The following is a 20669-nucleotide window of genomic DNA, read 5'->3' as shown; positions in this document are numbered from 1 at the left end:
TGAGACAAAGTGATAGACAAGCTAAAGCATCATGCAGGGGGAATAAAATGAGTCAGTGGTGTGACTTACTTGAAATCTTCACTGAGAAGGCATCTGGGGCAGAGATCACTCACAGTGCAGAAGGAGATTCACAGAGAAAACAGTTTTCAATTGAGTGGGTGAGCGGGAGAAGGGGATTAACTTGAAACCAGACTTTCTCTGAACAAAGGAAAAGAAATTGCCCACAGCTGTGTCAGTAATACATCTTATCAGGCTAGGATGGGATGCAAATGCTGTTTGGTGGGGTTTGTGGTGAAACTACTGAGGACAGCTGTCCTGATCAATCTGTCGACACAAGACTGTAGATGACAACAGTTGGCTGGGCAGCCACTAACTTACAAAACATGTATCTGAGAGAGGCCTTCTGTCTTTGTATACCACTCTTCTCATTCCAATATGCTTTTGTTTTCCCTTTCCTTGCATTTAGACCTGGAAGTCAACACAGATTCGCTTTTCAGACGTGCTGAAACATCTCTAATGCACATGAAGTTCCACCAGCTCTATATTTTCTCAGCATTTTTACAACTTGGGTTTCAAGAGTGCTGATCCATTAGGAAAAATATAATTAGTGAGTTATTAAAAAAGACTGGATGAAAACTAATAGGTTTGGATATACATGTGGGATGTGGAAGGAGTAGTGAAATAGGGAAATAATTCTAGCTGTGGAAGACTTCACCCTCAGCAGAGATCTACTGTGCCGTACCCGGTGATAAGCATTATAGCACCACAGCAGACTTTCACTGGCTTCAGGCACCCAGACAGGAGGAGATTATAATCTCTCACATCTCAGCAGTGTCATGTTCACCATAGTCACACAGTAAATCATCAATACCATGGAGAAGGGAAAAGATATGATAGCTGCTTATATTCAGACATTGCTATTTTTTTTTTTCCTGCCCATGTTCTTCCTATGTAAATTTTAGTTTGTAAGCTGACTTTGTGTGAGTAGACTTCCTGCCTGTTGTTTCAGGGGGTCAGGCAAAATATGCTTTATGTGAAGTCCTTTTTTTTAAAATAATCTTTTTTTCCTTCCTTAGGCTGACTGTAAGTTGTAAATGGAAAAACAAATGAACTTACCTATTCCTCATTACTGCTGTTAATCAGGGCTCTTCAGCTGTCATGAGTGACTTTGTAACAATGCTAACAGAAACTGAATTTTCCAGGCCCCAGGCCCAAGAATAAAATGGCTCATTTGGGATGAGCAAAATTAAATTTGCTGTTACTAGAAATTCGTGGAAGGAAGCTGGTGGGATCAGTGAAGCTTTTGGGGTGAAGGAAACACAAAGGGACAGGGAGAAATCATGAACATTTCAGAGGGTGAAGGTGGAAGGGGCAGACTGGGGAGAGTCTGTGGTGCTGGGGAAGCGGGCCAGGAGGATGCTGCCTGTTGCTGTTGCTGCTATCAGGTAAGGAAAAATTTGAGCTGTGAGGGGAACAGATATAACAGCACCTTCTCCAGCTGCAGAGATCCCTCCTCACTGCTATGTTAGAGGGGAGGACACAGGAAAGGCCTCAACGATCTTCTGCAGGGTTGAGCTTGCTTCTTTCACCGTTTTGCAGGATGATGGAGAGAGGCAGCGCCGCACACCTTCGCCCCACAAGAAGCCCCAGCTCCCCGGGGCTCCGGAAAGGGCAGATCAGACAAGGGATCACCGTCTCCCCGGCCAAGCGCGTTACCAGGGCCGCTCCGCGGTCCGCAGCTGCCCGCCCTTCGGCGGCTCCCGCAGTCCCCGAAGGGCCGCGGCGCAGTTGCTCCCCGGGAACGGGGCCGCCCGCCCCGGCGCAGCCGGCAGCGCGAGTGAGGGATCGCGCCAGGCCCGTCCCGCGGGAGGCGCAGCGTGGCCGCTAGGGGGCTGCCGGTAATTGAGTCGGGGCGGCAAGTGTAGTTACCGGGAAACCGCGCCGGGCCCCGCCCGCCCCGTCACCACCTCCATCCCCAGCGCCCCCGCGCCCCTCGCGACTTCTTCCGGGCACGCTCCTGCTCCCCTCCCGTCTTCCTCCTGTCCCCACCTGCTCGACACCCCCCGTCCCCGGCCTGCTGCGCCGCTCACCTGTGCCGGCTCCCGCCCTGCTCCGCTCCCCCGGCGAGCGGGAGGGACACCGCACCGCGCCGCCGGCCCGCCGGGCTGTCCCTCACCTCCACCCCGCCGCCGGCCCCGTCCCGAGCCCCACGAGGGCGAACGGCGCGGTCCGGCCCGGTCCAGCCCTGCCTCCCCGGGCCGCGGAGGCCCGCAGCCAATCGGGGCGGCTCTGCTGGGCCGGAGCTGTTTACCCAATCTCAGCCCGCCTCCCCATCGGAGAGTCGCCGACGGGGGGAGAGGGCGGAGGGGGGGACACGGAGGAGGCAGGGACGCGACCGCGGCGAGGGAGCCACAAGGGGAGCGGAACAAAGCGTGAAGGCGCGGCGGGAGCAGATGACAGCCTGGCCCGCGGGCGCCCCTCCTACCTACATCGCCCCGGCGGGCACCCGGCGCTCGTACCTGACCATGACCCCGCGCCGGTCCCGGCTGGGCCACCCCGGCGTTTCCCGTTGAAGACACCGGCTCCGTTCCGATCTCCCCCCCTCCCTTCCTTCTCCGCCTCCTCGCTGCTGAGGCTGTCGCCTCTTCCCGGAGGCTTGCCGGAGTGATGGGCTGCATCGGATCCCGCACTGTGGGTAAGGCGTTGGCGAGGATGGCTCGGGCAGTCGCGGCCCCCGCCCGGGTAATGGCACGACGGCCTCTGTTACAGCGTATGGCGGGTCGCCCCTCACAGCCCCCCTTCCGGCTGCCCAGGGCCCGTCCAGCGCCGTTAGGTGTGCACGACCGTTCCCCACCTCCCTCTGCCCCGCTCCCCTGTGGCGCGGCGCGGCGGGCAGCGCCGGTAGGCGCGGAGCGCCGCGGAGCCCCGGCCGCTGGCCTAGGTGCTGGCAGCGGGGACAGGGGAAGCGGGACTGCGGGTCCTGCCCGGGGCTGGGGGCACATCTCCTGGTGTCACCCGTGACAGAAGGTAGCGGAACATGTGGGGCAGTGCGATGCCCCTGGAAAGGGGGTGGGTGCGGGGCGTGCCTCCGTAAGCGGGATCAGGAGGCCGGCGGCTGCCTTCTTTGCTCGGTAGTGGTTTATTGTTATCCGAGAATACATAACACTGCATGATCTGCACGTCTTTTCCTCCCCCCGCCCCCGCTTCCCCCTGCATAGACTTCAATGGAGAACAGCAAACAGAACTGAATCCCTTCCCTCTCATAGAAGTGACACAGTAGGAGGAATTGCATCTTTCCAGTGGGCCATGCACATTTTACAGTAGAGGATCTCAAGCCTTTAAGCTATGTAACCTAGCTCTCCCCTCCTACACATTCGCGGATACCAAGAAACCCTTCGATCCTTAAGCGCAGGTTTCTACAGGTAAAAGTAGTGTCCTGTGGCACACTTTCCTCCCCACAGGAAAATTTCTTGTAAACCACATGTACAGCCGTCAGTTACATGGGGATGTGTCATTCGAGCCATTACAACAATCTCTGAGAGAAAAACACAGCAAATTTGGTCATACATGTCTCTCTAGCCTTTACACGAAGCACATGGACACTGTGACATCTGTGGGAAAAACAAACCTCTAAGGGCAAGAGAAGTGAACCACTTCCCCTGAATAAATCTGAGGGACTGTGACAAAGCCTGGTGCTGTGACACTTTCTTAGAAAGCCCTTTGTGAGCACTTCCAGGGAACCACCTACTCCTGCAGCAGCAAACTTTAAACTACAGACTCCAGTTTCTACTTTGGGATTTAATTCCTACATCTAGCCTATGTCTCTCACTGGTCTCAAATATCCTCATGACCTAAAGAAATCTCTTATGTCTTCTGTGATGTCCACATGGCAAAGATGACTTCAATATTTCTCTTAAGATCCTTCAAGCTCATGTGGATCTGTGTCCTATAGCGTATGAAAATGTGTATTGCCTCCATCTCCTGCCTTTCCCATATCCTCTACACATACACACTAGCAAGGGCATTATTATCCTGTTAGCTGGCAAATTATCTATACCCCTTTTGTCAATGTGTGTCTGAACTAGCAGCGTTAATTCTGTGTCCCTCTCCCCACAAATAAAGAACAAACACGCATCTAGTAGCATCCACTCTCCACTCCAAAATGTGGTTAAACTGTCATACTTAACCACACAGGTATTTGTTCCCATGCATGGCAGCATTTTAATGATTTGGGACCTGGAATCTGTGTTACAAAAAAGTCTTGTATAACTGAGCTATTGCAAGTATCGTTCTCATACATATGTATATATGAGAGCACATGTTTATACATATATATATATGTATAAATGTCATACAGATCTATGGGTATAGATGAAAATATAAAAGAGCATCTATGCATTAAAATGATGACGGCATAATGATAATTGAAAATTCAGTCTGTCTGCAAATTTCACTTCTTAAATATAGACCTTAATGGTACAGATATTGGACTTTCCATACTATAGTGACTTCTGGGTTATGCAATATATGCTCATTCTATATGGTGAGAGTAGGGACTATTTATACAGTTAACTGAGGAATTTTCCTTGACCTCGTGTTATGGAGGTGTGTGTTAAGGGTGATTGCACAACCGTGATTCTGATCCCTATGGGAGTCAGATATAAATGCAGTAATAGTGCTTCCTGTGCAATCTTTACACTGTTTTTCTTCAGTAGGGTCTTCATCTGTTTTGAGTCCTAGAGGTTGGACAGGGTGAATCTTTGAGTTTGACTTGGATTTCTCCACTTAAGGAGGTTTGTTCAGAACCATTCTTATTTGGCAACCTAGATTTTTCACTCCAGCCTTCCTGGTGTTATTGGAAAGATTCTTCAGACCTATTTCAGCAAAAGTGCTAGGTCTGAGCTCCAGGATGTGGCTGGAAACTAACATCCTAACATGAACAGAAATTCGGGTTCTTGCTGTACAGTGTTATCTGGTTAGACTTTTGCAGAATTAGTTCAATATACAGGCTCTGTATGGCTTTTCAAAGACCAGGTAGGTCCTAGACATAGAAGAAGGGTGGTATGCTTGTATTTGCTTTACCTTGGAATCTGCAGGTAGCAGATTTGAACTCAGGATTTGGGAGGTTTTAATTAGTGACAGAAAGTTTGTGATCAGTCACATTTAGTTTACTCACCACACAATGGCCAGTGCAGGATTGTACCCTGAGCTTGCTCCAGGCCTTTTTCCATTCCATTTTTAAGCAAACCACTTCATTTCTCTATCTCCTGCCAGGGCATTTTACTATGATCTAGTTAGATGTCATAGTTTGCACATGTTTAGTGATGTGCAAGTTTACATTTAATTTCCTAAATATGAGTTTTCTGGTTATTCCTCCCTGGGGAAAAGTAATTGAGAGGGTCATAACAGACCAGCTCCATATGTGTAAAATTGAAATGGAGTCATATAATATCTTTTAGTCACAGAGGACACCAGAAATCACAATGACAGTGATCAGATTAGGATTTCCGGGGGTATGAAAAGCTGAACAGTGATCTTAAAAGGCTAAATTGATACATAATCACCTTCTCCACAGGTGCACCACTCACACCTCAGTGTCATATATGTACTTTCTGTTACATGGCATGATAGCAATTATGCAATGAGCATTGCACCTGGCTTCTGCCTCTGATAATAGCTACAAGTCAGATCTATATATTAGTAAAAATTGCCCTATTATAGTTCTGAGAGAGCTGCCTAGTGATTCTTATAATAGCTGGGACAGTTTCAGTGAAAGTAAAGGAGGTTTTCACTGAGGTTGCTGGTGAGTTAAGGCTGCAAAATCCAGCTGGGAACTTGTAGATATTTGAGTGCAAACTAAATGCAAAGAACAGCTTGATTACCATCAGCAATGGAATTAACCAGATTTAAGATTTCAGGCCTCCATAGAGGTCTGAATGCATTGCAAGTGTACCTTTGACCACAGCTTAAACATATAATATTGGCCGTTCTGACTAGTGTGACAAGATCTCTCTCCATGCATGGATTTAAATGAAGAGAAACGTCAAGCCTATTAAGCTCAAGGTTGCTCTCCATTTTTTTTTGGTGATGTCTCTTATTTGTCTCATGTCTTTGCACAGAAGCCTGCAGCAAACTTTTTTTTTTTTTTTTTTTTTTTTGTGAAGTGACATAAAATCGTGGAAAAATATTCCAAGAAATTAAAAACTAACAGTACTTTTGGAGTGTGAGGAAAGATAAATTAGAGGTGCTCACACTGGCTATCAGGAAAAACTTTTTGACTATGAGTAGTGTCAAGCATTGGAAGGGGTTTCCCAGAGAGGTTGTGCTGTGTCCATTCTTTGAGATTTTCGAGACCAGACTGTATAAAGCCCTGAGTAATCTGGTGTAACCTCATAGCTGACTCTGCTTTGAGCAAGAGTTTGGATCTTGATGGGTGCCTTCCAACATGAATTATCCCATGATGTTATGCTTAGGATCTAAAGCCTGGAGTGGTTGCCTTTCTGAGTTAGATTAGACCTGTTGCTTTAGTTCTGTTCTGCCAGAGGACCGCAGGGGAGCGGGATAGGAGACTGACAGGAGATGGGGTAAGCAGCTGGAGCAATTGGTGAACATCTCCTTCATTTTTCTCCTTACTCTTCCCTCTAGACAGATCTGAAGGTGTGTGGGGTGAGATCTGGTATGACAAGTGTAGCCTGTGCACTTGGAGTGTGAAAAAGTGAGACATCCAGTCTGCATATACACATCGTATCAAGGGACCCAGTGTCCAGTTCCTCCCTCCTTCACTTGCAACGTATAAGCAAGTCAGTGAAAAGAAAAAGAGGGAGAAGCCTAGGAGGGGAAATGGTAATGCAGAAGGAAACTGAGTCATGGCATTAGGGATATATTAATTTACTTGCATGCACATGGCTGGAAGGGGAAGGAGCACAGAACTCTGTGTAGAATCCTCCACTTTGTAGGCAATGTGGGTAAAAGAGTGGGAATACATGAAGAAAGGCATTCGGATATCTTGTTCCTCTCTTACCTGGGTAAGAGGCAAGCAGAATGGACACGCAGAAGGACGAAGGGACACTTTTCCTTCCAGATCAGACTGCTTTGTGCTTAGTCTCACTTCATCCCTCCTACTTCTTCTGAGTCTGGCCTTTCTTCTTGTGAGCAGTTCTCAACCTGATCACTTTAAAAACTCATCTAAAGCACTCTGGGATAAGAATTTATTTCTGCCACTAAGGATCTGAACAGAGACTGTCTCTTGGACCTAGCAGTCAATTGTCATGAAGTGATGATCTCTGAGACCCCTCTCTCTCTTGTCAAGGTACTGAAATAGGCTAGTGGTTTCAAAGTTGTTATGGGGAGAGTGCTAAAACCAGCATGATCACGTAAGCCTAGCTTCATAAGGAGACCATAATAAAACTCTTCTGCAAGGTAAGTGTATGAGCAATGGTCATTAGTTTAAGAAAACAGTCTTTGGCATGCTGCTGACTGACCTAAGACCTTTTTTTTTTTTTTTTTTTTTTTTTTTTGTGGATAACACAACAGATGTGATTTTGAGGAACAGAACTAAAGGACAACATATTGACTTTGTGACCTCTTATGGATGGTAATATGAGAGAATTATGACAAAGGAGCTGATGGGGAAAATGGAAGTATTGAATAGTATTTAATTGGCATGATAGAGCTGGGAGTCTGACTTCTATAGGCTGATGTGTATTGAAGCAGAAAAAGTGAACTAAACTAATCAATAAATATTTTAGGCGTGCTTTCTTGGGGGGAGGTAGGAGAAAAATAGTTTTCACCTCATTTCATAAGGATATGCTCTCCAACAGCAAACAACCATGATTTTAGACTGACACAACAGCTAATTCAAGAAAACTTGCACTCAAGAGTTTTTGAGCAGTTGGATAAAAAGTCAAAACTTTGCCAGTCAGAATGGGTTTATGCAAAACTGATCCTGTCAAGCTAGCTTCATTTAGTGACTTTTATGAAGCTCCCTGCAGCCAAGTATGTCTGTGACAGAAGTACTTTTACCTACAACCATGGTAGTGGAACTAAAAGATTAGATTCATAAAAGACAAAAACACTGGTCAATTAGTAAACAACTTAGTACCACATAATTATTTGACTAGTAATATATGAATATGGTACATTTCAAGTGCATCAAAATTCAATAGATAGCAAAATAGCAACAACGAAAGAATAATTTTTGAAAAGCTTGTCTTTCCTATGTGGTCCCACATTTCTTAATACAGTTGTCAGTACCATCTGATTTTAACGTATTGTTTAAAATCCTGAGGGAAATCTAAAATATTGATAAACTTGGTAGAATCTACAAAGACTGGAAGAATTGCTAAAAAATTACAATACAAATGAAAAGGCTAAATCACTAATATAGAATAGTTTGATTCATTTGGAGTACTGAATCTTGACTGACAGTGTGTGTTTCAATATAACCAAATACAAGTTCATATATCTAATGACAGAGTGCGAACAGTATTTGCCGGACCAGAGCTCTATGTTAGAAAGCAGTGACACTGAAAAAGATCATAGATACTTGAACAGATAACCAGTAGATCAATAGCTATTATTGTGATGCTGCAGCTGAAAAAGATCTTGTGTTTCTTTGAGATGAAAATTGAACAGGAGGAGAGAAGTTTATGTTTTCTCTGCATTTGGTCCCTGTAAAAAAATGTTTTTTTTGTCTAATTCTATTATAATTATTGCTTTGAGAAGTACTGCTAAAGTGAAGAACAGCCAGAAAATAAGCATGGCACCACGAACAAAAACTTACAGAAGTGACTCAATGACAGTCTCTAAGAGTCTGAGTGAAGCAAAAAGCCCCTCAAACCATCTGACTCTTCAACTTAGCAGAAAATAGTTAAGATGTGATGGAAGGACGGCAGATACATTCATATCGGAACTGAGGCAAAAAATCAAATGGCAAAAATACTTAACTATTGGAACAATTTACTAAGAGTTATACTATCTTCTGTCACCTGAACACATAAAAATCAAAATTAAAAAAAAATAATGTTATAGTTCAAGCAGAGCAGCAGAAAGTATAATTAACCAAGTAAATACTTTTAACCTCTCGTATTTTAAGGAGGTCAGATTAGATGATTGGGATGTTTGTGAATTTAAGTCTCAAATTCTCAAGTCGAGGAGTATACTAGACATTTAAAAGAAACATAGTTTACCCTGGGAAGATGTAGTTGCATCCACAGATACTGATCAGATGTGGCTTATGGAGAAAGTTTCAGTGCAAAATTGATTTACTAAATTGGGGAAAATAGTTTGGTGATCCCAATGCCTTGCATGTGACATTCCTCCTGGGAAACATAGTTTTAGGGATTATACTACCGACCATTTACAGTCACTGGCCAGGATGGTAGCAGGAAGCTGTGACAGTCAGAGGAAAATCAAAGAGGCTGTGAAGGTGGGAAATTCAGTAGTGACAAGGACTTCAGTTGCTGGTGGCAAATTTAATGTTTACTTCAAGAGCCATTCAAAGAGCCTGTAAAAGACAAATAACTTGCCTTGTGCAATGATTACGAGGATTTAGTGCATGATATTTCAGTTTTCAAGTGACTCAGAGAGATTAAGATCATAGTAGAACATCACCACCACTTCCCCCTTCCCCAGCCTCAAAAAAAACCCAAAGAACACTTTTGTATCTGTTCATTATGGAGGAAGTTGTGGAAACTTTTCCTTGTTGGGGATGCATTGGAAGATGAGTTTCAAATCAAAGCCTCTGTAAATGAGGTCGCAGACCAGGTAGACAGAAGAGTAACAGGTCATAAGATGGTATTCATGCATGACTTCTGGAGAAATCTGAGGTTGAAAGAGCTGAACTACTTATGATGGTTTGTAATGCCTTCCAATTACTTTGGTACAAGAAATTGGAAAGTAGGTAATGTGATACCAGTTTTTGAAATGTTTTTGAGCTCTGGGAAACTATAGACTAGTAAACAAGATACTCCGAGAAGGCAAGCTAAAAACATTACTCTAAAGAACAGAATTAGTGCATGCATGAATAAATAAGATATACTGAGGAAGTGTTAAGACTACTGTTGTTAAGGGATATCACACCTTGGAAGTCTTAAAAGGGGTCAGCAAGCATATTGGCAAAGGACATCCAATGGCTATAGTCTATTTGGATTTGCAAAGCACATTTGTGAAGGTTACTCAGCCCAGGCTGTTAAAGACATGAATCTGCTGTTGAATCAAGGGGAAGTTCCTGAAATTATTAAGTAGCTCAGTAAAGATAGGAAAGAAGGATTAGCACAAAATGGCCACTTTTCATGGGGACATTTTTTCAGATTTGTGCATATCCATGCTGTATATGAAAAAGGGGGGTAAATTATGAGGTACCAAAGTATGATAACGGCAGTGATCATTTGGGGGAGCAAACAAAAAAGTGTATGCAGAGACTGACAAAAGGATTTCACAATATCAGAAGACTTGGTGTTCAAATTATGGGTGAAATTTGATGTAGATAAATGTAAAATGATGCACACAGGCAAAGCAATTCTAGTGTTACATTTGCAACGATGGAGGTTCTGAGTTTACTATTTCCATGCAAGAATGAGATCTTGGGGTTATAATGAGTAGCTTAATTCTCAGTACCAGTAAAAACGCCAATCAAATGTTAGTAATTAGGGAAAGAACAGAGAATTAAATGAGAAACAGCATTATGCTATGCATGAATCATACTACAACCTTATTTAGAATACAATTTGTTGTCCTTAATTACCCATTCCCATTTCAGAAAGGAATCAAACTGGAAAAGGTTCAGAAAAGGGCAGCAAAGGCAAACAAAAGTATGCTGTGGCTTATATGTGAGGAGCCATTTAAATAGATAGGGATTTCTCAAGTGTGGGAAGGACATCATTAGGGAAAATTATGACAGATATCTATAAAATAATGAATTTTCTTTGTGATATGAGCAGCATGGAGAAAATTAAGAAGGAAGAATATTTCATTATCTATTTCAAAACAGAATCTAGACATCAAATGAAACTAGCAAGGGGCCATTACTTGCACAAAAGCCAGTACTACTTCATATAATGCAGAGATGAATTGTGGAACTCCTTGACATAGGATTCTATAAGTACAAAAAGTTTTACATTGTTTAAGAAGTGAACAGATGAAAAGAAGAAAACTCCTTTAAAGATGGCTAAATACATATGCAACATCTCTGTCTCAGGAACTACTTTAGGTATAAATTTGGGCAGGCTAGGACAAGTTTTCTGGGAAAATATCACTACTGTTTTTCCTGTTCTTACACTCTTTCTTACATATCCACTCCCACTTTAGGGACAAGCTGATATCTTTCCCAAATGACTGCTAAATGTCTATTTTCCCACCGTGCCCATCCCCCGGGGAAAAAAAAAACCAAAAAAACCCCAAAAAAACAACAAAAAACCCCACAAACAAACAAACAAACAAAAAAAAACAAACAAGAAGAAGAGGGTGAAGACAAAGATAAAAACAACAAAAAAAGAAAAGACAATCACTAAGATTGAGTGGGGGAGTGGAGGAGAAAAAAAAAACATAAGAGAAAAGAGGGCAGGGTAAAGACAGGCTAAACTCAGGAAAACAGGGAACCAGAGAGGAACAGTGAGCAAAGCACACCTGTATTTCTATGGTATCCAGGCAATCTAGTGATGCCCTGCCCAGAACAAGGGAATAGAAGTAGCACTGCTAGTTTCTGGGATCTTGGGTTTTCCTCTTCCTGAAGCTGGAGACAGCCAGCTTGGTGAGAAGTGGAGAAGTTGATAAAGAGGGCCCAGAATTCAGTAGATCTTGGGATGGGAACTGTACAAGTAAAGATGTGAGAAGTGCAACGAGAATCTCGATAACAAGTACTGGAGGAGTCAGAAGACTGGCATGCTTATAGTACAGAGGTGTCAGTCTCCCTCTCATTGCATAAGAGACATGAGTCAGGGGGTACTGTAAACAAATGTGTGCCTTCTGCTTGATGGAGGATTTTTCCAGCTGATGTTCCCAGTGGTCCATGCAAGTAACTCACAGTAGAAACTGGCCACAAGGGTTTCTCATCCTCTCCTGGCAATGAGTGGTCCTACAAGCATGTATTGTGGTTGCACGTTAGGGGGCAAAATTGAGCAATTGATGCATGAATGCATAGAGGTGTTCTCAAGGGAGGTCATCTGGCTATTCAGATGTGTGAGTTGGACAGAGGGTCACAGGCCAAATCTTCAGAGGTATCTCCATGGAGCTAGGTGTTGAAGGGGACTGCCCTCCTGTGTCACTTGCTTGAGGTAGGAGAAGGTGGTATAATCTGGGTGTTCTACACTGTATACGAGACAAGCAGTGTGGAGTTGACCCAGACTCCCTGATCCCAGTTTTAGTGATGGTGCAGGAATGACCTCAGTGATGAGGTTTCTGCCTGCACTCAGAGGTGAGTTTTGTTCAGCTGGAGCTGAACAGGAAGATTCCCCCTTGTTGGTGATCGTGAGGGACTTGATTGGTCCAGAGAGCTTCCAAGTTCTGAGGAGGGCCTTGTAAAACACCAGTAGTTCAAGAAGGTCTTGCCAGAGACCTCTTAGGTCACTGGTATAGAATTACAGACATCTCAGAGATGGTGGGGGAAGGCACATGCCAGCACAATCCAGGCTGGACTGTCTGAAGCATAAAAGACCATCCACAAGTCCAGTACTTTCTCTTGGAGGCTGGGCCATGTTGCAGGAATAGGGCAAAAGGTACTGATGTAGTATTGAAATATGCTCAGCACTCATTGGTTGATCATGACCAGAACCATCCTTGAAGGAAAAGTTGCTGCATCATTTCTGACCACCTCTGCAGCTATTCAGACACCTTGACTTCCCTCTTATCCTAGCTAGTAGCCAGAAAGTAGCAGACAGCACAGAGGAAGGCTCTCAGAGCAAGAAGCATGTGCCTTACTGGTGTGGAGTGCAGCTGGGAGGTTGCTAGCTGCCTGCTTAGCATCTGTTTCCAAACAGGTGACGAGACCTCTTGACTCAGTTGACTTTGGCAGAGAAAGATGATGTGGTTGACCCATGTGTGCCAGGTGTTCTGGGTACCAAAGTGTGAGGAGGCATGTCGGTGGGATCAAACCCACATGACTACACACAACTTTAGTTCTGTGCACAGCAGGCCCATCTGCCCTAACACACAATACAGGGGAAGAACTCTATAGTGATGGAAGGGCATTGGCTGGAATAGGGCAGCCCTGACTCACCCCACTTCTGAAGCTAAGAGTACCCTGTTGAGCTTTAACAAGCACTCTGCGGTTGTACACAGGTGCTGGAAAAAGCCCATGAAGCAGGAGTTGAAATGGAATGCTTTCAGAGTCCCCGTAAAATAACCATTTTCTCTTCTATTAAATACTTTCTAATGGTTGGGGGGACCAGAAGGAAGAGATGCTCTTTGTGGTCTTAGATCATACACAGTTTCATACTCTGGACTGGAATCATGTGGCTCTGGTCTGAGTGGGCCACATATACCAGCACAGACTTGAGCTACATGAGAGCTTTTGCTGTAAACTGTGCTGAGGAGAAATACTGTGCAGCAGTCCATCCCTTTGCAGATATCCCAGTGTTTTTGGCAGAAGAACACTCATGCTTCTCTCTCATGAGAAGCAAAGCTATTCACTCCTGAGAGGCTCAGCCTGGCAGCCTTGGGAGAGCCCAGGATTTTGCTACTGGGCATATGGTGGAGAGTTTTTGAGATCTCAGCCACAGTAGGAAGGAGCTTCAGTAGGTCCTGGGGCACTTTTGCTCAGAATACGGAAAATGCAGTAATTAATGTTACCCAAACAGAAAGTGGGTTTGTACATGAAGTCCTTCCTTCTTCTCACTTCTGCTCTGGACCAACATGAGGAGCAATACCCTTTGTAAGGATGCAAGTAATGTATTTTTGTCACCTCACTTATGGAAGAAGACAGTGCCATGATCCATCTCACAAAGGAGCTAGGTCCACAACCAGACAATGGTGTTCTGGACCTGAACTTCTTGAACACTGAGGTTCTGGAGTGAGCTCAGAGAAGGGCAATGAAGCTGGGGAAGAGTATAGAGATCAAGTCTTATGAGGAGTGACTGAGGGAACTGGGGCTGTTTAGCCTGGAGAAAAGAAGACTCAGGGGAGACCTTATCGCTCTCTACAACTATCTGAAAAGAGGTAGTGTGGAGGGTGTTCGTCTCTTCTCCCAATTAGCAAGCGATAGGATGAGAAGAAATAGGCTCACTTTGTGCCAGAGGAGTTTTAGATTGGATATTAGGAAAAATTTCTTCATAAAAGGTTGTCAGACATTGGAACAGGCTGCCCAGGGAAGTGATGGAGTCGCCATCCCTGGACGTGTTTAAAAGATGCATAGATGATGTTCTTAGGGACATGGCTTAGTGCCAATATTTGGTTAACGGTTGAACTTGATGATCTTGAGGGTCTCTTCCAACCAAAATGATTCTAGGATTCTTTCAGTACCCACAGCTTCCCGTGGTGCATGTGGCACCCACTGAATTCCTGAGACCAGCTTGCCTCTCCAGCCTGAGTGTATCCTGTCTGTTCTGCCACATTCCTCTACTGCCTTGGTGCCATCATGTAGTTGTAGGGGAAGAACTTGGCCCACAACTTCTTGCTCTACTTTTTAACACCTTTGAGACGAGGGAAAGGATGGCTCTTCTTTCTTGTGTTGATCCAGAGGTCCTGGGAGGCTGCTATAAAGCTCATATTCTTTAACAGTTTGTTAGTAGGCCAGCCTTATCCTACAGGAGGTGGTGTTGCAAGCATCATGGATGGTGATGTTAGAAGAACACGCTTACAACGTGTTGTTGTGTGAAACAGATGCCATTCAGCCATGAGTGGCTCATGCTCTGCTACTCAAATTGAGATGGAGAGAGCATAGTCAGGTGTATGGAGTTTGCAGCAGGGTGATCTTCATGTGGACACCTGCTGTGGCCTGATATCTACCCTTACCAGTCCAGTTCAGTGGGATATTTTAAAGACCCTGTCCAGGAATAGCACTTGGGAGGAACCAGACCAAGAAAGAAGGCAAATATAAGCTAGAAAAATTATAAATGTACTGCGTCTCATTTTAGGGTACAGACATCAACTGAATTACTGACCCCCATTCTATACAAAGTGAAAGGTGCATCAGGTGATGGGGATGTCCCCGGTAACTTCCAGCACTTTGGTTTGCATATCTAAGGTGAAAAGGGTTGCTCGTCCATCAGGGGTAGTGGCATAAGACTTTACCCTCAGGGCAGCTAAAGTAGACCATGTTTGTCTACCACCACAGCAACTAGGCTTGGCAGTTATATTGGTGAATATTTCCTGCAGGAACACAATGGAGAACCCTCCTGCCCAAAGCAAGGAGAGTACCCTGCCCCTAAAGGGACCTTACCTCTATATCATGGGGTTTAATGATGGGATTTTGAGCTGATTCACTTGGAAGCAGAGAGAAGGGGCGTGTGGAATCTTCTGGCCAGCAGTGTTGGTGTCAGTGGTACCAGCAGTGCTATATACCAGCAAGTTTTGCAGCCAGAGCTGTGGTTCCCATGGTACAGGGAAGCACTATGCCCTCTGGGTCCCCTTCCCTCCTTGAACAGGGTCCTCACTGATGAAGATGAGGTTGTACTTTGCCATAGCAAAGGTAAGCCGCATCTTCTTCCAGAGCAATGAGTCTTCAGCAGGTGGCACAGCTCATCCCTTGGCACGCTGGGTCTGAGGAACCTGTGGACTTGTGTGAGCCCCTGGTCCTTATAGTACCCAGAAGCCTGTGGTGGCCTGGGACATTTCTGTCCCTCTCCTACTAAGTAAAGGTCCCAGCCCAGCCACTGCACCTGGCAGAGAGCAACGAGTCTCCCCTTGATGACAGCAAGAGAGGGAGTGGGGTAGCCCTTTGGGGATCAGAGCAGCCTCATGAACAGCAAGTACCCCCTGAAGGTTGCTCCATGTAGGTGTGGATGGGGCAGCAGAGAAAATTATGGGGTGGGCTTAGGAGTGGGGATGATGGTGGTTGCGATAGTTAGCTGTGACCTCACCCTGGCAGGTACAGGGTTGGGCAATCAGGTCCAGGGCCTGCCAGCTGGTGCTGGCACCTCCACCTGGTGAGCTCAACCCCTGCAGTCTCAGTACCTGCATGTCTTCCCATGGTTGCTTATGGAGCTATGTCTTTCTCACAGTTGCTTATGGAGCTGTGTTTCTCTGTCTGGTGAGGAGACCTGAAGTCCTGCTGGTGGCTTTCTAGGGTTGAGAACAGTTTCTCCCTCCCTGGCCTGTACATCTGAAGGGAGCCAAGGCACTTTTGGCAGCTGCACTGGATCACTGGCATGGAAAAGAATGGATTGGTAAGGGAGTAGTTCCTCAGGCAGGGTCCGGCTCATCAAAGATAGTGGTCTGTCCCCGTACTGGCCAAGGATCTTGAATACAGTGCTGACTGGAGTGACCAAAGGTGCAAAAGTGGGTGAACCATTCTGAGATCCCATAGCTTGGGCCTTCACAGAGGAATGAGGGGTAACAATTTTTCCCTGTAAGCAGCCCGCTGCCTCTCTGTGTGAGGTTCCCCTGGGTGGGGAGGGTATTGTTGTGACCACTTCCATCCTTCACTGTTTGGAAGGGTAATGACTCTTTCCTGGGCCAGAAAACAGTCAGTTCAGAAGTGTCCAGGCTCAGCAAAGGAAGCCCTGAATATGCCTTGAGGAGCTGTGGATGTACAAGAAGATTCCTGATGTTGAATGATAGAGGACTCTACAGCTCTGCCCCCGCTATCTGGATGGGGACTCACTGGCAGAGGGAGTTGTCATTTGCAGCCCTGCAGGAGAGGGCTTGTGGAAATACCAGCTTCATCAGGGCAAACAAGGGGATGATAATGAGGAGAGCAGCACTGGGAAGAGGGGTGAGACAGAAGTTGGTGTCACATCCATACCCAGCACCTGGAGGGGCTTGAGGAGAATGAAAAGCCCCTCACTGAGAGCCCTTTACCCATTGCCTCCTATAGAGTGGCTTGTGTTGCCAGGAAGAAAACCTGCTATGACTTGGAGGCCACTGTCATGGCCTAGAGCATCACTGCCACTGGAAACTCCAACACTTTGATTTTTGGGGAGGATGTTGAGAAGGAGGCAGCAGTCTTGGTGCATCCTGACTGACTCTGATGATTGCTGCTGGGGACTGTGGCTGAGGATATGATGGCTGTGGTGGGGAAGGATGTAGCCACCTGGTTTTATACTCTGGGGCTGCCAGAGTGACAGCCCACAGCTGGGTCACAGGTAAGAAGAGTGGAGCCTGGAGCTGACAAACTGCTGCTGCCCCTACGTGTTGGTGTTTTGAGCAGGCTCTTGTTCTGCTTCTTGCTCTGACTGGTCCTGCTGGCTGGGGAATGGTAGTGGGACCAAAGGTGCAGTGGTGGACTCTTGCCTTGGCCTGTTGACGTCATGTTGGCAGTGATGCTGCCCACCCCACGGAGATGGACCAACGGCGTCCCTGGGGTGAGGAAGGTGCATTGTGATCTGCTTGTTGAGTCCCGAGGAGTATTTGGGATGGTTCTTCTTTCCCACTGGTAAAGATACAACTATGGGACATAGATGTCACAACTAATGGTATTCTTATGCTCTAGGACAGTGCCCGTGTGACATGCTGGCCACAGAGACAAATTTAAACACATATGGAGAGCAACATATTAAATGTCCTGTTGCATATTACCTCTGTAATGTTGGCTATAGGCCAGCAAAAAAGGGCTGCTACCTTGGTTCATATTGACATTTTTGTACCTACTGTGCTGAATGAGGCCCCTGGGGACACATTCTCTGCACTTCAGAGAACCAGTGGAGAACGAGGATAAACACATTACTGCTGTTCATATTGGCTGATGCTTGTTCTGCAAATGAGACAGGGCTATGAGATTTTTTTAAAATTGTGTTAATCGGATGTGTTTCATTTTGCAGTACCTCTTTAGCTTAAATTACATGACTGTTTCTCAGAACAGAACTGCTGTGTCTAACATGATCTCTGTTCATTTCCTTTTAGTTGCAAGGACATGACATGCAGTAGCTTTTAGTATTGGTTTGAAAGTGTTTCCCATCAAGAAGAAAAATGTTGGTGTTGGAGGTTTATCCATTAATTATATTTCATAAACAGCTCTAAAAAGGGACCTACTTGCAGAAAAAGGCAGAATGGTCTGGAAAATAATTTGGATTACCCAAATCCAAAGCAAAGATCCTGAGAACTGCCCATCCAATTCCTGATCTTGCAGACATCTCAAAGCTGTAGGTATTTTCATTTTTGATCAAAAAATTTCAAAGGCTTCTGTTTTGTGGAGACCAAGAGGTTTCTCTGCCTTGATGAGCATCAAACTGTTCAGCTCTGTCTCATCTGTGAAAACAGATTTTTTCTGTTCATCTTCCACACGTGATTCTGTTGTTAGGTGCCAACAGCAACTAACTAATTTCTATGTTTTCTCATGCAGTACAAGCTAGAATACTTACACAGTTGTGTGAATAACTCAGGTTGATTGGTTTATCAGCTGTACCTGGGAAAATTTGAATGCTTCCATATAAGGTTCACTTCAGGGACAGTTCACCTAACAAGGTTTATTCATTTCCTTCATGTTGACATTTTGGCTAGCTTTGAATGGATCTCTGTAAAACATGCAGGGAAGGAAAAGGTTTCTGTGATTATGCTGTCCGTCCACCTGTCAGTCCTTCCCAGTAGCTTGAACTGCTTTTATTTCAACCACAATTGACAGCACATGATGATGTGTTTGACAAAGATACTACACTCCCAAGGGGAATCATGAAAATTGATGTCAGGGAAAGAACAATTTAAAGACTGATCATAATTACTGCAATTACATTTCTTGTTTTCTTAGTTATTCAGGGAAAAGAAGGGAATGGAAAAGAGTAATTGAACCATTTACTCTAAATATTGGTCTTTACCAACATTAACATTGGCTACCAATATTGAATGATAATGTTTCTATTCTCTGCTGGAAAGTAAAACTTGAGAAACAGAAAAAAAGTTTGCTAACAGTGGATAATAGCAGTATTGGAAATTCACTGTTTAATTCATGTTTCCTCTTATGTTAATTGGCATGGCACATCAGAATGCAATTGACACAAATACGTGTTTGGTATATGGTGTGCAACCTCACCAGCATCATGTCAGGAAGAAAAAAAAGCAGAATTTAAGATTCTAAAACTGTATTAATCTACTTAGTGTGGAACAAAATAGAGAAGATAAATTAGAGATGTCTAGTTTCCAGCACAGAATTTACAACAAAATAGATTATTAAAGGCTTCTGCATAGATGTAGAAGAATGTACCTTGTTAAATGAACAAAATACAGGCACAGGTACCAAATACAGTATCAATGAATAGACAGTGGTAACAGGAATTGAGAAAATGTCAAGAGGAAACCCAAGGAGAATGGACTTGTTTGCATTAAGTAATAAGTAATTCAAAACAAGTTGAATTTCCTATGATCACAGAAATGCAAACAAACTGAAAATATCTCCAGATAAGAAATTCTGTATCTCCATGATAAATTAAAGTTTGTGGCAAAATGAACTACTGAAATAGGGAAAATTAGTAATTTTGAATCAGCAAGGTGGGATACAGTCATCCAGATCCTTCCTGGATTTTTCCAGTGCATTAATAAAAATGGTCATTATTTCATATTGCTTGGGAATGCTTAGTACACACATTTTCTAATTTCTGAGAGTCCAAAGTTATGATGCTCAAAAAAAAAAAAAAAGGGAGAAAAGGGTATTCTCTTTCCCCCACCTTTTTTCCTCTTTAGATGTTTTAAATCTTCATTATTTAGAAAGGCCTGGCTTAATAATAAATCTTGATTTTTACCTAAACAGTACTTTAACAGAGAGAAGGTTGGTATTTTTCCCTCAAAGACTTAGAGGACTTGAGTTGGAACATTGCTGCAGTTGTGGTGGAGACTTCTTTTATCTGATGAGCATTTATCAGAGCTTTTTTATCAAATTTCTGTTAAAAATACACAGCAAACATGATCTGTGAACAGTGTGGCTTAATGTACTTATGTATTTAAACTGCTATGTTTTTTTCTCACTGCTTTATGTAGTTAGATTCCTATGGGTTCTTAATTCATCTACTGAGTCTTCCAGAGCAAGGATGGAGTTTACGATGTTAAAAAAACCCAAAACATATAATAAAATGTTTTTTAAAAAATAAGTAAATCTCTTAAAAGTTCAATGAAAATGAAAGCCTTCTGTATCCTTTCTATACACACAATACAGAAAAAATGATGAGGAAATAAGAAATCTTTCAACTTTCATAATTTCGTTTCAGAACATTTCAATGAGAAATACAGTAGCATGTGTTTGTAAAAATCCCACTTTATAATTAGCTTCATAAGCCACTCATGTTGTAAAATGCTTATCAGCTCTATATGGAGAGGAGCAAATACTGTTCTGTAAGAGGAAATTGATGATAAAACTACAAATGGAATAGTCATGATGATTAGCAGAAGCTGCAATGGAAGATGGTAAGAGAAACAAATTATATTGGAGAAGGGAAGTACCATTACAAACAAAAAAAACATACAATTGAAAGGAAAAAGAGACCAATGAGAAGTTGGATTAAAACAATACCAAAGTATCACGTTCTGCTTTCAGTCTCTCTTTTCCCGCTTCACTGTCCATACGTCTTTCTGATTTTCCATGTGTTTTTCCT

The 20669-nt window shown here is 44.1% G+C and overlaps 1 protein-coding gene across 4 annotated transcripts in view; it reads left to right on the top strand.

Moving 5' to 3' along the window:
- Positions 1 to 20669, top strand: part of FAM131B (family with sequence similarity 131 member B) — a 60864-nt gene that overhangs the window by 14661 nt on the left and 25534 nt on the right. For 3 of the 4 annotated variants that reach the window (XR_014186321.1, XR_014186322.1, XM_082075909.1), the window contains exon 1: positions 2506 to 2695. The exons of the other annotated variant lie outside the window; for it this stretch is intronic. Coding sequence is in view for 1 of the 3 variants with exons in the window: in XM_082075909.1 (XP_081932035.1) it covers positions 2668 to 2695 (28 nt within the window). In the remaining 2 variants the exon portion in view is untranslated. Of the gene's footprint in view, positions 1 to 2505; positions 2696 to 20669 lie in introns of those variants that run through there. 4 annotated transcript variants of the gene reach the window in all.

The sequence above is a fragment of the Streptopelia decaocto genome (genome assembly GCF_964273445.1).
Source record: "Streptopelia decaocto genome assembly, chromosome: 1".
Classification (NCBI taxonomy): Eukaryota; Metazoa; Chordata; class Aves; order Columbiformes; family Columbidae; genus Streptopelia; species Streptopelia decaocto.
The sequence above is the reverse complement of the archived record's forward strand: the minus strand, read 5'-3'. Positions and strand labels throughout refer to the sequence as shown.